This window comes from Vulpes lagopus, chromosome 2 (assembly GCF_018345385.1).
Source record: "Vulpes lagopus strain Blue_001 chromosome 2, ASM1834538v1, whole genome shotgun sequence".
NCBI classification, from domain to species: domain Eukaryota; kingdom Metazoa; phylum Chordata; class Mammalia; order Carnivora; family Canidae; genus Vulpes; species Vulpes lagopus.
In genome coordinates this window covers 74,386,752-74,401,653 of record NC_054825.1, presented here as the reverse complement: position 1 = coordinate 74,401,653, position 14,902 = coordinate 74,386,752, and the positions used below count along the sequence as shown (strand labels likewise).

At 57.5% G+C, this 14,902-nt stretch overlaps 1 protein-coding gene across 5 annotated transcripts; it reads right to left on the bottom strand.

The window, feature by feature from the left end:
• Positions 1 to 705: 705 nt before the first annotated feature.
• On the bottom strand, positions 706 to 9,714 carry CCDC9B (coiled-coil domain containing 9B). 5 transcript variants are annotated; one of them, XM_041743299.1, is made up of 11 exons: positions 9,584 to 9,714; positions 8,678 to 8,791; positions 8,298 to 8,405; positions 7,535 to 7,687; positions 7,319 to 7,444; positions 6,492 to 6,670; positions 6,135 to 6,193; positions 5,502 to 5,555; positions 5,301 to 5,400; positions 4,671 to 4,713; positions 706 to 4,587 (listed from the first exon to the last, which is right to left on the bottom strand). In XM_041743299.1, exons 1-11 carry the CDS (start codon positions 9,593 to 9,595, stop codon positions 4,048 to 4,050), a joined length of 1,488 nt encoding a protein of 495 aa, XP_041599233.1. In that variant the 5' UTR covers positions 9,596 to 9,714; the 3' UTR covers positions 706 to 4,047. The 5 variants fall into 5 exon arrangements, with proteins under 5 accessions (XP_041599233.1, XP_041599234.1, XP_041599235.1 ...); XM_041743300.1 differs by having other exon boundaries at positions 8,307 to 8,405; XM_041743301.1 differs by having other exon boundaries at positions 8,298 to 8,463; positions 9,584 to 9,611.
• Positions 9,715 to 14,902: the final 5,188 nt, after the last annotated feature.

The window sequence follows — 14,902 nt, the reverse complement described above, 5'->3', positions numbered from 1 at the left end:
TTAGTTTCTCCTATTTCCTTGACAATCCCCCTCCTTCCCAACCTAGTCTCCAAAATAAGAAGAGATAGATAGCCACATGGGGAATTTTGCCATTTCCTTTGTGGGTTTTTTGGGGGGCGGGGGTGAGGAGGTGGTGCTAGTACCATCCTTTCCTGTTATTCCTGTCCCTGAGGCCAGGGTTGGGGCTGGAGTTGACTGGTGGTCAAACCCTCCGAACTTGTGCCTTGTTAGATAGCTGGGAGTCCCAGTTATGTGTTCCTTGGCCATAAGAAAATACAGTCATGCTGTTCCTTGGGGTGAAAAAAACCTTCACTCTGGGAGGCATAGAGCAAACCCAACAAGGGAGTTTTGATTCTGGGGAAAATAATAAGCAAAGACTGTGGTGGGAGTTCAGGAGATTGCCACTGATGTAAAAAAAAGAAAAGAGGAAACGCTGAGCTGTGAAAGTTGGTGTGCAGAGTTAAGGGAAATGCTTAGAACATCCTTATGATCCAGCCAGCAGGTGAAGGCAAAGACCCCAGTAAGAGCAGGGTCACTTCATGGGGCTCTTAACTCCAGTCGATTCCCCCAGGCAAATGAAGCTCACTGCCCTGGAAGGCTGAGTAAACCTTACAAACCATCCCTTGTTTCCTTGACGTGTACCCACCCCAGTGAAGGTGAGACTGGAAGAGGAGGTAAAGGAGAAAATGGCAACAGTAGACAAGATCAAACCAAATAGCTACTTCATTTATTTGACACATACTGAGCGCGCCAGGCTGCTAGGCATGGAGCACCTACTCCATGGGCCGGCTGTGTTTTGCATACTCTTATGTTTAATGCTCTTGACAACCAACCCTTCAGGGTTGTTAGTGGCCCCGTTTCGCAGAAAAGAAAACTGAGGCTTTGGAGGTTAAACTTGACCAGCTGGCTGATGACAGACCTAGATTAAAAGTCAGTCTGTTGAATTCCAAGGCCCACGTTTGTTCCACTCTACCGCACTGCCAGTCCTCAAAAAACATACCTCCCTTGCAATATGGTGTGCTGCCCACCTCTGTACGGACAGGGCCGTCCCCTGCCCCTTCCGTCCTCCTTGTTAGGAGGCCTGAAGTAAAGCTGCCACCTCCCTACCGCTCTGCAGGCATCTTCCTTCTCCAGTCCTCCAGCTCTGTGCCTGGGTTCCTGATTGCTCTGTCTCATGAAGATCTTCCCATTTTTGAGGAGAGTCTTGTCAGTTGGTTGGAAAGGAGAAAGGCATCTAGGAGGAAGTCTCTCAGCCAGGCCTTTAAACAGAGGAGCCTGGAATTGCTACATGTAGACTTCCATGACCCTGAGGTCTGTGGAGGGATGTCTGTGCTTCCCTCCTGCTCCATAGCTGGTTCCAGCCTTGGGGGGAGAGATGACCACCATAGCTGCTGGTTCCCTTATCCTGAGGAAGGGCTCCTTTTTTTGAGAAAAGCTCAGTGATACTTGCCTAGCACTAGGGTCTTCCTACAGTGAAGATGTTCTGGGCCAGTCTCTGTACTCTCCAACCCCTAGTGACTCCCAGGATGTCCTTTTTCCTGACATCCTTCTGGATGTTACCTTCAAGGAGAGAAGCCCCATTCCTCCATAGCCCTTCACAAGGCAACTTTCTGTCCTGCATAGGTCCTGTTGTGAGGACTGAACTGTGATGCCCGAATTCTATATTCCCATCCCATAGTCAAACATATACTCTCTAATGAGGGCCCATCTGTGCAGCTGGTAGCACTGGGGAGTTTAGGAGAAGTTTGTGAATCTTAGAATTCAAATTCTTGATCATGATCAGTTTTGGAGACATCTGAATTCAAGGGCTCTGCCTAAATCTGCTCTTTCCCAACATCCTTTGGGAGTCATAGGTCAAGTCCAGGGTCATGCTCTAAATGCATATGTGTATGACTGGAGGGCAAGGGGGAAACTTGAGCTTAGAGTCATCCATCCTTACCTATTCTTGCCTCACAGGGGTCTTCTTCCCACATGCCAGGAATATTTGTTAAGAGCCTTTTCAAATTCAAGCCTTTTCAAAATTCCTCTAATCAATCCCACACCAACATCTTCCACTTCCTTCACGTCCTCCCATTCCCAACCAACTTCCTCACTCCCCACTACAGGAAGCTCACTACCCACTCACTGGCCTCTCAGGCATCTTCCCAGGTGTCTCAGCTTCCCACCCAACTCTGAAGCCAGGAAGCTTCCACTGGGTGGGGTCCGGGGCAGCCATGGGGGGGGGGGGGGATCCCTGACTTGCCAGCAATGAGTCCTTAGAGTCTAGAGTCAGTCTGCCCCTACCTCTCCATACTTTCTAGTCCAAACCCTTACTACTCAACCTGTGGTCCAGGAACTAGCAACATAGATATCACCAGGAGCCTATTAGAAATGCACATTTCTGGGTCTACCACAGACCTACTGAATTAGAATCCGCATTACTCTGCACCTTAATATGTGAGAAGCAATCTGATCGGCTGAAAAGATACCCCTCCTCAGGCTTCCTGAGTAGAGGGGGTGGAGAAGGAGCCAGTGAGAAAGCCCCAGCTGTGACCCCACAGTTCAGCCCTCACTTGGAGAGTGGAGGACCCCTGGGGATGATCATCTAGACACTCCCCAGAGAAGCCAGAGAGACTGGTGAGGCCTGGGACCCTCAGCAGAGAGGAACAGCCACTGCAGGGCCAAAGAGAAGGGGAGCAGTGGGGGCCACTCGGGGAGACCCAGGCAGGAGCTTGGGGGCAAAGGGCACACGTGGTGAGAAAGGAAGGGGCACCTGCCTTTTCAAGCAGAGGTGAGCTTGTTCTCTTCGGGCTCCTACCACCATCCCCAGCTCCTATCAGAGAGTGGCTTCTGCCGTGTAGCCTGGGTCTGCTGGATGACTGGGTTTCTCCCTCCCTCTTGCTGGCAGAGTCACCATCGCCCACCAGCTGCGCTGCTGCTAGTGGGTGCTCAGGAAATGTTTGTTGAATTGAGAGGAAGCCACAGCTTGTGTGGAGTCTGAATAATTCACCAGCCGTGGGCCTGGTTGGGGGTGGGTGGGGGGAACAGAGACCAAGTAGGAAGGCAGAGTCCCGAAGTTGTCAGTTTCTCTGTCCCTTGTCTGAGTCCCTGCTTTTGAACGATGGTGATGCAGGGTAGGTGGTGGAGAGGAGGAAGGAGGAGACACAGGAAATGGCCCTGGGCTGTGGGGCTCCCCTTCCCCCCTACCTTGATGCTGTCTTGATGTTACACCTGATGTCTGAACTGGGTGTGGGGGAGGCTATCCCCAATGATGAGCTCTTCTCCCACACTATGGGGAGAAGAGCCATTCCTCTTCCCACCCAACCCCACGCCATTTCAGTGAGGAGGCCTGTCCAGGGACCCTCCCTTCTGCAGAGGAGACCTGAGCTCTGCTCTTCTGTCCCCAGCTCTGTCCCTACCTGCTGTGGCCTCCCTTTCTTCAGAAAGAAGGAAAGAGCAGAAAGAAGGAAAGGCCTTAGCCTCCTCTTCCAGATAGGTGGGAGGCTGTCAGCAGATGACTGAGATTCCCCTGGTTTGGCCATTCTTTGAGTATGGCCAGGCTGTGAGACATCCAGGTGCCAGGCAAAAGCATGGGAAGGGCCCTAAGCCTGGGCTGGTCCAGCTGTGGAGGTGGCCTGCACCTGAGAAGCCAAAACCACAGCTGGAAAGAGAAGCTATGCCTTAGGGGTGACAGGCCAAGAGAGGAGAGCCAGGTTCTGAGTGCTTCTAAGCTTTGCTTTCTCATGGCAGGGAAGCTTGTGGCCTGGGTAGCAGTAGACCCAAGGCAGGGCTAGACAGCTTCAGGGACCAGATGTGGCATGAGAATACACCAGGAGCTTTACCTGCAGGTGAAAACACACCTATGGAAGGGATGTGCCCAGGGATGTGCACATGAGGTGCCCTCATAATGTCACACACACACACACACACCCCGGAGAGTTTGCCCAACTGCTCAGCCAGACTGCCACAAGCCACCAGCATCCGAACACCCATTACACTCTAGAGTCCTGCCTGCATTCTTCCCTCCTCCTCTCCACAGCCTGGTCCCTTGGCCCACAGGAGCTTTGCTCAGCATCTTCCCGCAGGACCAGGCCCTCCTGTCCTGCTTCTTGCTCCTCCTGTGCCCCTTGCCCTTTGGCCCATTCCCCTGGGGGGCCTGCTTCGTGGTGCCAAGCCCTGCTGGGCCCCAGCCTTGCCACACCTGTCTTCTCTGAGCTCTGGGGGCCCTGTTCCTCCTTGTGGCTCAGAACAAGTCTGTAGTTCCAGCTCAGCCTGGGGGTCATTCCACCCCGGGAGCTGCTTGGAACCATCCAGTGAGGACACAGGGTTCTCCTGGGCCCCAGGCCTCGGAGAGAGTGCACGTACACTCTCCCTGGACCCAGGGCTACTGGCCCCTCCTAGAGAAAGGTCAAGGGGAACCAAGTCAGAGTGTTGTGGAGAGCCAGGGACCAGACTGGCTGCAGAGGCTCCTGACTCCCTCTTTGGCTCCCCGGGGGGTACCGGGGCTGGGCTGGCCGCTGGGGTGCTTTTGGCTCGGCCCAGCTCCATCCTGCTCTGCTTCTGGGAATGTCCCTCCTCGCTCCGAGTCTTTCTTGTACTTTGGCTTCTCTGAAACAAGAGATTGGCCCTGTTGGCTGCGGAATTCAGAGCTCATGTCCCTAGCCCACCCCGTCCTAGTCCCAAGCACCCACCTCCTGGTTCTCCAGCTCCTCCTTGTCTTCCTTTGTTTCCCACCTGTAGAAACACAGTGCATGGCAGGCCCTACTCCTACCCACCCCACCTCAGGTCAGTTGCTCTGTAGCTGTGGCCCGTGCTCCCAGGAGCAGCCAGGGCCCAAAGGTCTCGGAAGAGCCTCAGAGCCAGAGCAGTGCTCTGGGATGCTCCCCTTCTGGCCCGACCTTGTTCTGCAAATCCAGCCACTTCCTCTGAACACCACCCACTCTAGCCCCATCCCAGGTCTCCAGCTGCTGTTTATGGCCAAGCCTACAGCACCTCGAGTTCCAGGGGGACTCTGGACGTGTCCCTGCCTGCACAGCCTGGGAAAGGCACGCCCGGTTTCCGGGGGAGGGGGGGGCGGGCAACTGCTGTAATTACTGCCGGCCTCCCTGGGCACCAGGCTCTCGAGCTGCTGCCTTTGCTGCCCGCCTCTCCCCAAACCTCATTAACCTGCTTCCAAGCAGCCCTCAGGCAGAAGGCAGCAGCCCCAGGGGCCGGAGCAGAAACCCCGACCAGTGCGGTCCCAACCTCCCAGGGGCAAGGGAGGTCCAGGAAATCAGGTAGCCCAGGGGCTTCCCCTGATTCTGCCCCCTGCCACCTGTTACCTGCGGGCCCTGCCAGTCAGCCTCTCTGTCCCCTGGGCTTTGCTTCGTGTGGCCGAGACCGCTGAGGGTCTGCTGGGTGGCCCACCCCGAGTAGTACCACCTGCAAGAGATGGTCCATGAATCAAGGAGAGAAGAGGGCCATGGCAGCCCGGCTCCTGCATCGGCTCACGCGACCCTGCTCCTCTTCCTCTCCCAACTCACCTTTGCCATCAAGACACAGTGGTGGGGGCTGTGACCTCCGGTGGCTCCTGGGGCCTAAGTGAGGCAAAGTAAGTGGAGAAAGAGTAGGGTGATGAAGGATCCAAAGCGGTAACACTAGTTCTTCCAGGATTGGGAAGCTGTCAGTCTTCCTCTTGGTCCAGGTGTGGGTTTTCTGACTCCCAAAAAGATGCCTGGTCTTGGGGTCAAAAGAGCTGGGTCCCTGTGCTCCCTTTGGCATTCCTGGTTGGTAGCTGGCTGAGTCTCTCCAGCCCCAGGTTCCTCGTGTGTAAAATTAGGACACTGGCAATTCTGAAAGCTCTTTTCCTACAACAGGTCGGGGGCAGGGAAACCAGAGCTTTCACCCAGGAGGCACCAACTTCGAAGGATCCCAGTGCAGACTTCCTTGTGAGCCTCCTCCCCAGACCTTCTGGGGTCAGAACCCAGTGTAGGAGCTCTGGGTCTGGAGAGTGGGAAGGTGCCCTGGCTCTGATAATGGAGGAGAGGAAGGAAGATGTTATTCCTTGCCTCCTTCCAGCTCCAAAAATAAGAGGCACAGCAAGAGACAGAGAAAGGAGAGGGAGCATTGTGAGAAAAGCCAAGGAGGGGCAGGGAGTGAGGTGGGTATTGGCTCACCCCTGGTGCTGCCCACCCTGGCCAGGCCTTCTTCTCGAGGCTTGCTGGGGTCCTGTAGCCTATGGAGCCAGAGAGTCAGGCTGCTGTGGGGTGGACACGAGCTACAGCCAGACCCACACAGCCACTGCCTCCCCCAGCCCCAACCCCAGAACTGACGGCAGCAAAATGAAGGCAGACCCAAGAAAATGGGGAACCCGGTGCCCACCCTGAGCCCAAGGCCCAACCAGGGGGCCCAGGCAGACCCTTCACCACCCTGGGGAAGGTCCCACAAGCCCTCCAAGAAGCATCCTATGGTTAGTCCTACACCAAACCCTGTAAGCATGTCAGTCCAACAAGCTGCCCGGCCCTGCCACCCACGTGGGCTTGGCCTTGTCCAGGTCCCATGGGCGGCGCCAGTCACCCTGTGCATCTCTGTGCCTGGCCACACGAGCCAGGTCAATCTTTTCCCGCTCCTGTTTCCACTGGGCATAGTCCCAGCCCACCTCCAAGGGTCCCTCCACCGGGACCAGGCCTGGACTCTGGGGCTCTCGAGCACCCTGCAAGGAGAAGACACTCAGCACCATGGAGTAGAAGCAGCAGGCAGCCCTGGTTTTGGGGCGGAAATCTGGATACTATCAACACCTTCCTCTCAAGGTTTTGCTGTCCCCAACTAAAAATGAAATTCATTCCATCTCTAACATGTCAGTTGCCATAGGCACGGTTTCCATCCACTTGTTAGCTCTGTCTTTTCGGCAAGTTACTTAACCTCTCTGTGTATCACTTCCTCATCTGTACGAAGGGGCCTGTCTACTGGGGTGTTGCAGGGGTGTGTGCCCAGCCCTAGAGGGGAGCGGCTTCCAGCTGCTGTGAACGGGAGCCAGGACTAGGGGCTGCTGCCACCTAGAGGTCACACCTGGCACACAGCCAGTCGTCCTGCAGCCTCCAGCCCCACCCCAAGGTCCCCACATGTTGCTATCCGGAGATCCAGTTAGGGTAAGGGGCTGACCTCCGGCCTGGCCTACCCTGTGAGGGTAAGGCCCACCTAACGTGGAGGCTGGCCCAGAGAAAGGAAGAGGGGTGGGAATTCTCGCTGGTGCTGCCTGGACCACGTCCCCACAGATGGGGGATATAGGTGACTCAGCTTCACCGCTGCCCCCAGATGGTGACTGCCACTTTCACGTCCCCATCCCCTCTTGAAGATGTACTTTCCGTGCAGAATCCGAGCTGACGGCCATCTGCAGAGAGGGAGTCCGGCCCAAGCCCCTTCCACGTGACCCTCCTGCCCCCTGGTTCCTTGCTCTGGTGGGCTTCGCACTTACGATCCGCTTGGCCTGGGGGCGGGGGAAGGGTGGGCAGTGTGGCACAGCCAGGTAAGAGGAGGCTGCCAGCCTGATACCTGGGCTTCCCCCTACCCTGCTCACCTCAGCTTTGTTTTCCATGGTCACAGCCAGCTCCACCCGCTCCCCCAAGCAGAAAGTACCAGTGTGGTCCTCCACCCCCTCATCCTCAAGCATTTCACTGGCTGCTCCAGGTTTGAGGGATCTTGCCCAGTTCCGGCTGACCACCCGCTTCTCCTGCAGAACGAGATGCCATGCCTCAGACCACGTGGGCCACACTGAGCAGGAGCTGGGACTGAGTCCTTTGGGGAGGTTCCCCAGGCTGGGTTCCAGCTCTGGCCCTCCCTGGAATGCTCATAGAGGAGCTGACTCCATGGGGCATTCACATGCCAGTAGCATTAGGTTATCCGGGGCCTGGGGCCACCCAGGGGCCCAAGATGCCACAACAGCCCGTCATCTCAGAGCTGAAAATCCAGAGTACTCAGACAATGCGGCTTTGTCCTTCAGATACTGCTCCTGGCATTCAGCCCCCCTCCTCTGTCCCTCTGGGGTTTGGGGTTTAAGAGTGGCCTGTGATTTGGTGCATGGGTGCCGGGCTGGGGTGCCCTAACTTTCACATTCACCTGGAAAAGGGTATGAGGAAGGTTCTCTTTGGTGGCCTTGCAGCTGTGGCCCTTGGGGGTCAGGGGACAGCAGTGGGCTGGGCTGTATAAGGCTGGGAACTGAAGGGTAAGCCTCAGAACTGTAAGTGGAGGAAACAGAGGAGCAGGAGCAGTTGTCCTCCTCTGACACGGGCTGGGCCTCCACCTCCTTGCCACCCCACCCTATTTCCCTGGGTGGGGCTTACGCCGGGAACCTGGCTGATAGTGACAATGAGGCCATCAGGTCGGAGGAATTCCGGTGTGGTCACGGCCATGCCCCCCTGCTCCGCCTGCCGACGGTCCTCTTGGATCTCCTGCGGGAGGGCCCGGGGTCAGCACAGGCCATGGCCCCCCAGACGCACACAGACAGGCCTACACAGAGAGACACCGATGGGACACCAGGGGGCAGAGGCACCGCATCACAGAGTCCCCAGGATGCTCACAGAGTTTCTGAGTTGGCCCACAGCACTGTAACCCGGCCCCTGGCCTAGGGCCTGCGGGGAAAGACCGCCACGCAGCGGCCTGTGGGTCAGACAGGGAGTGCCAACCCGGTCGGTCCTCCCAGCCCCCGTCACGGCCCACTCACCTGGTACCTTCGTAGTAAGGCTTGGTTCTTCTTTCGAAGGGCAACTATCCTCCGATCCAGCTCGGCATCCTTCTCCTCCTGCCTGTTCATAGGTGACTCGGCTCCGTGAGACCCCTGCAGAGGGCAGGGTTCCAAGCTCCTGACTGCTGGCCGGGCCCATCCCTTATCCGGCCCCTAACTTTCACATTCACCTGAGAAGCACTTTCTTACCGCGACCAGACCCCAGCCCCAGAGCTAGGCTTGCAAGGGGAGATGGCACATGGCAGGCCCCAAGTCCCCACCCTCCTAGCTTGTCTGCCTGTCTCTCTGCTGCCTCAGGGGCTCAGGTCAGGGCCTTATACCCAGGCCTGCAGCTCCCAGCAGTGGGCTGCCCCTCCCCCGGGCTCCCCAGGGAGCGCCACTGCTGAGCAGAGCCTGGAACAAGAGTTATAAATGGCTCTGGCAGCGGAACCTGCCGTGACTGGGAAGTTGCCAGGGGATTCAGGAGGTCGGGGTGGGAGGGGGGAGAGCCGTTTGGCTCCCAGGCCCAGAACCACAGTAAAGAGAGGCCCCTGCTCTGTCCCAGGCTCCCAGGCCCTGGGCCCTACTCCCCAGGCTTGTTCCCGGCCTGTGGGAAAGGGCCGCTCCCCTCTCGGTGCAGGAGAGAGCCAGTTCCACCGGCAGGCCCAGTCCGGAGCCACCCTAAGGAAGCCGAGCCTCTGCCCTGAGATCCCCGTCTCTCTCCCTGTCCGGCTGCTGGGCCTCCGTTGTAGCCACACGCCCCTGCCCAGCCCCCCACCGGCCTAGGCACAGGCCTCTTCCTCTCAGGCCCAGCTGTTCCCAGCTGCCCCCAGAGTGTGACTGCCTGGTGTCCCAGCCTCCTCCCAGCCCCAAGAAGCCCCCCACCAGAGGTGAGGTGCCACTCACAGCTGAGTGCATGGCAACAGTGGGCACCGAGAGAATTCCAGAGCAGCCCCAGGGGAGCCAGAGCAGGAGGGAAGCTGGAGCCGCAGAGCGACAGGAGCCGGAGCCGGGCCTCTGCTGGCCTCTCCCTGCCGGCTTCACTGCTCAGCACACGAGATCATGTTGTGATTACAAAAGACTCCTCTGGGCTCCTAGCCAGGAATGCGCGCCGCCGCCCCCACCCATGCACTCTCAGAGGGCAAGGACCAGGGCACTGGCCCTGCCCAGCACCTCTCCCTGTCCTGCCCCAGTGTCCCCAGAGACACAGGCAAGAACCTCTCTCTGTTGGCTTGAGCCCACACAGGGGGCCAGGCTGCCCCAGGCCCTGCCTTCTCTGAGCCCCTAGGCCTAGTGGAGCCCCAGCCTGGACCGACCTGCAGATGGACAGGCAGCCAACATGTGCCTCTGTCCATCCCATCGAGCCATCGGCCATCCCAGTCTGAGGGCCCCCACCTCACATGAGCCTCCCCTTACTGTGCCCATCAGCTCTGGTTTACATAATTTGAAGGGATCAAAAAGCCCACCACCCCTCCCACCAAGGCCACCAAATCCAACTACGTATCTGAAATAACACCATTAGTCATTCCTTTAGGTTGAACGTTGTCTTCCCTGTATTTTAAAGAACAGCCGCTCCTGAGAGGCTCGGCTGTTCGAGTCTTTCCTTGGTGTGGGGAGCTGAGCCTTCCTGCATGGCACGTGCAGAGCTGGGCCAACAGGCTTCCCCACTCAGGGTCCTACTTCTGGGCCCTTCCTGGCATTGCTCTCCAGGACTGGCCTTTCAGCCTCTCCCACCCTCAGAAAAGAAGTAGACTTTCTCAGGAAAATGTCTCCCCAAATCAGCTGAGGCTGCTCCCTCTGCCCAAGAGAGCAGCTTGCCTGGCAGTCCCACTCTTGGAGCCTCCATGAGCTGGGGCTTGTGGTGCTGGGGGGCCAGGTGGTCTCTGTATAAGGGCTACCTGTGGTCTCTTTCAATAGCTTTAGGGCCCCAACCTCCAAGCCCTAAAGGGAGAGTCAGAGGTTCCTACATCCCCCATGTCCCTGATTGGCCAGGCCTGTTTCCTTAATTCCATGCTGTGTCGCCAAAGCAGAAAGCCCTGTTGCCCTCTATCCTACCCAGCCCAGCCCAGTCAGCCAGAGTTTCAATCTCTGCTCCCTATGAATCATCTCTTCCTGCCCCCCTCCCATCCTAACCAAGGGGAGCCACTTTCCTGGTACCTTCACACAGTACCCTGACCCCACACCCAATATCCTCAGCCCCAGAGTCCCCATCCTGCTTGGAAATGCCACCACATTCTCTCTTCCTTTCCTGTCGGATGTTCCCACTGAGTCAGACTCCCAGCAATGGTGACGTACTCAGGCTCCTCTCCTGAGTCTCTCTCTCTCTCTCTCTCTCTCTGCCTTTCGGTCCTTCTCCCACCCTCTCAGAGTACTGCCTTGAACAGGCTGCTGAGATCCAACCTAGCTCCCGAAGGCCAGCAGCAGGGCCCTGGTGGGGTGACAGCCCAGCTTCCCACCACCTGCCCCACACCTTGGGGCCTGCCCAGCACCAGCCTGGGATGGGGAGATGCACCTGCTGAGACCTAATGTTCTGTGTCACCTTTGGAACCCAGGCTCCCACACCAGGTTGGGAGCAGTGGAGCATAGTTAGAGGAGGCTACAGGGGCTAGCTAGGCCAGATCATTCATGCCCCTCACTTCTGTTCCCAGCCAGAGTCCGGGCAGGACAGCAGCAGGGGAGCCAGAGGTGTAGATAGCAATCCAGCTACCCCTCTGGAAGGGCCTGCAGAGAGAGACTCTCCTAACCCAGTGGCAAAGGCCTCAGGCCCATCAGGCTGCAGGCCCACGTGCTGTGATAGGACACACCACTGACCAGATAGGGCCTCCCGGTCACTAGCCCTGTGCTTCCCAGGTGTTACACATGTCATACCTCAGAGCATCCCTTCCATTCTCCTATATTCTCCTGAGTCCAAGGTGTGTTTATCTGCTCCTCCACAGGACTGAGGCTCTCTGAGAACAGAAAAGGTGTGCCAAGTGCCTCCGGATCCCTAGGGCCTGGCCCCGGGCCCTTATAAACCACAGGCAATCCCTCAGCGCTTGCAGAGCAAATACGGAGTGAATAAGCCATGCTGTCCTGTGGAGGGCCATCGGGATCCCATGCGTTTGCTCTGACCGCCTTTCTCGGCCCAGAACACAGGGGTTCTGAGTGAGGCCCCTGGCCTGGGCAGGTAGGGGAGACCGGGCCTCGGTTGCTCGGCGCCGCCACTAGAGGACAGCAGAGTCACAAGGCCTGATGAGGTGGGGGTGCTCTTCTACTTCTTCCCTCTGGCTTCCCAGCTCCTCTCCCTGGAGTCTCTTTAATCCCCAGGCCGGAGACTCCTGACTGTGCCACACTAGGAAGCCCCGCACTTGTAGAAGCCTTATTTTATTGATGAGGAGGCCCAGAGAGGTAACACCATCTGCCCAGGCCACATAGCCTTTTGTGTCACACATGAGACCAGAAGCCAAGGCACCTGCCATCCAACGAAGCACTCTCCTGCCCCCCACCCCCAGGCTGCCCCCCCAAAATGCTGTTTCCACAGAAACTTCACCCTGTGCCCTGGTCCTCTCTGCTGAGGTGAGCCTGTTGTCCTTGCACCCCAGCCATAGGTCCTGATCACACATCTTTTCCCTGGCGGGTCCCCCACCCTCTCAGGTAGCCTGCCAGCTGGGCCCACCAGCCCCACACCTGGAGTGGGCCATATTTGAGGTTTTTGTTTGTTTGTTCAAGATTTTATTTATTTGAGAGTGAGAGAGCTGGTGCATGCACAAGCAGAGGGAGGGGGAAGCAGGCTCCCCGCTGAGCAGGGAGCCTGATGTGGGACTCCATTCCAGGGCCCTGGGATCATGAGCTGAGCTGAAGGCAGACGCCCAACTGACTGAGGCACCCAGGCGCCCCTGGAGTGGACCATATTCAGATGGTATTTGTGGTCTGTGGTCCATAGAACCAGAGCCCGTCCTGAAGACAAGATGGCTACATGTCTGGAGATTGTCACTGAGGAGGAAAGAGGAGAAAGGCCTGCAAGGGAGGAAGGGACCGTCTGGACCACACACCGAGACTGGGGGCACAGACCCGACAGAGGCCTCGCTCATGGGCCTTGTTCACTGCTTCCAGAATGGCTACCCTGTCCATGGCTGACTAACAACATACAAGCGCTCCAGCCTTTGCCCTTCCTCAGCCTTGTCATAGATGAGGCAGAGAAGGATGGGAGAAGCCAAATTAACTTCCCCTTCACTGGCTGTATGGCTTTAGGTAAGTCCCTTATCTCTCTGGTCCTCCTCTGTAGGATGAGGTGTACATACCCCTCCCAGCCAACGGCAGATGAAATGAAGTAACGTGTAACATCCATATCTGGAGCAATGTGTGACCTGGAGTAAGATTTAATTAGTTTTCTTCTTTCCTCAGGTAACCATGATAGCTACCTTCTAGATGCTACCACTACAGCATTCTTTGAGGGGCCCCAAAGGCTGCCTCTTGCCATCCTGCTGGGATCTGGACACACTGAAGCCTTCTGAACTTCTTCTCTCTTTTTTTTTTTTTTTTTTTAAGATTTTATTCATTTATTCATGAGAGACACTGAGAGAGAGACACAGTCAGAGGGAGAAGCAGGCTCCATGCAGGGAGCCCAATATAGGACCTGATCCTGGGACTCCAGAATTATGCCCTGGGCTGAAGACAGGTGCTAAATTGCTGAGCCACCCAGACATCCACCCTCTGAACTTCTGAAGCCCACTTGAGACCTGGTGTGCAGATGCTGAGGCACCCCCCAGCATCCTCTCTGAGCCTCCCTTCATGTGGACCCCTGCCCACAAATCCTCCAAGGCCAGGTTCCTGCCCCACCCTCTGCAGGGAGTACCCCCCTCCCATGTCTGCCCCCTCTGAAGTCCCAGACTCTGGCTGCCATCTCTGGCCAGCTAGCTGCCCTGTGCTTCACCTGCCTTTCTTCCAGCAGGAGAACAAAAAGGCCCAGTTCCAGGTTCACATCCTAGTGCCCAGGAACCATTCCTGGCTGGAGCCGAACGCTCAGAGGTCACTGGTGCCACCTTCCCAGTTCTGGGTGTGTGGATGAGTATTGAGGAGGATGGGCAAGGCTGGATTGCTTGAGCACCCAGAAAATAGGCAGGCAACCTTCCAAATGGGAAAGATCAAGAGGGTGGTTTAAAGACTCCTGGGTTTCCTCTCCTGCAAAGCCAACCCCATCAGGGCCATTCCTGGCTCAAGAAGTTGCTGTCCTGACTCCTACTGACCTGAGGTCTGTGTGCCAGCCTCTCAGGGCAGGCCAGGCCTACACGTGGGTGGGGAGAACTCAGAGTACATGAGGTAGGGCAGGAGGAACAAGCCCTGGCCAGGCTCCAGCCACTGGGGACAGTCTGGACCTCACCTCTTCCAAGAACACACATGCCAGAGCAGGGTGGAGCTGAAGACCTTTGAGGCAGAAGGAAGCAGAAGGAAGGCTGCTCTGGGGTCCCACTCCTCCTCTGCTTTCCAGGACATACCCAAGGCTGGGACACTAGGAGCTTCCCAGCTCCTGGCCCAGCCGTGAGAGATGAGCCCTCATGTGGAATGAACCCCTGGGGTCTCCCTTGTTTGGGGTGGGGGAGTGGGAGGCTCCTGTGGTGAGGGCAAAGGTGACTCACTGTGTTCTCCCAGGACCCACCCCTCCCCCCACCCCCAGAGCTGCCCACAACCAGAAGCCGAGTGAGTGACCTAAGAGGTGAGGGCCCAGACGCCACCTCAGAGGCACTTGCCGACACCAGGCTGCATTAGCCTGAGGCCAGGGCAGCACAGGGCTCAGGCCCACCATAGAGTTTTCCAGCTGAGCTTCAAGGGGATGGTCGTGAGAGGGCATTCTGTAGATGCATCCCCGGAAGAGGCAGTGGCACGAGCAATGGGGTGTGTTCAGATCCTGGAGGGAGGGGTCTGGGCCAGGCAGAGCAGAGCAGTGGGGGTCCAGGGAAGAGTGAGCAGGGGGTCCGGGGGCATTAGCATGGGGTCAGGTGCAGTGGAGATGGGGTAGCGGGCTGGGGGCCCAGACAGCATCAGAGACTCAGGCCTACGGGTCTTCATGAATGTGGGGAGTAGGCCATGTTTGCCCACATGCACCCAGGGGGCTCTCTCCTCTGGGCAGGCAGGGAGGCTGGAATGCTGGCACAGGACAGGCAGGCTCTGTCCCCCACTTGACGCTCATCTCAGGGGCCTCCCGAGGAGGGAAGGTGTGCATGGGCTCATACTCTCTAGGCACAGGGA

Excerpts from the sequence above, each read along its gene's own strand:
- CCDC9B (XM_041743299.1), bottom strand. Across the intron at positions 8,406-8,677 it reads CCTTACTACGAAGGTACCAG|GAGATCCAAGAGGACCGTCG; the intron begins GTGAGTGGGCCG and ends GCCCTCCCGCAG. Across the intron at positions 6,671-7,318 it reads GCTCGGATTCTGCACGGAAA|GGTGCTCGAGAGCCCCAGAG; the intron begins GTACATCTTCAA and ends TTCTCCTTGCAG.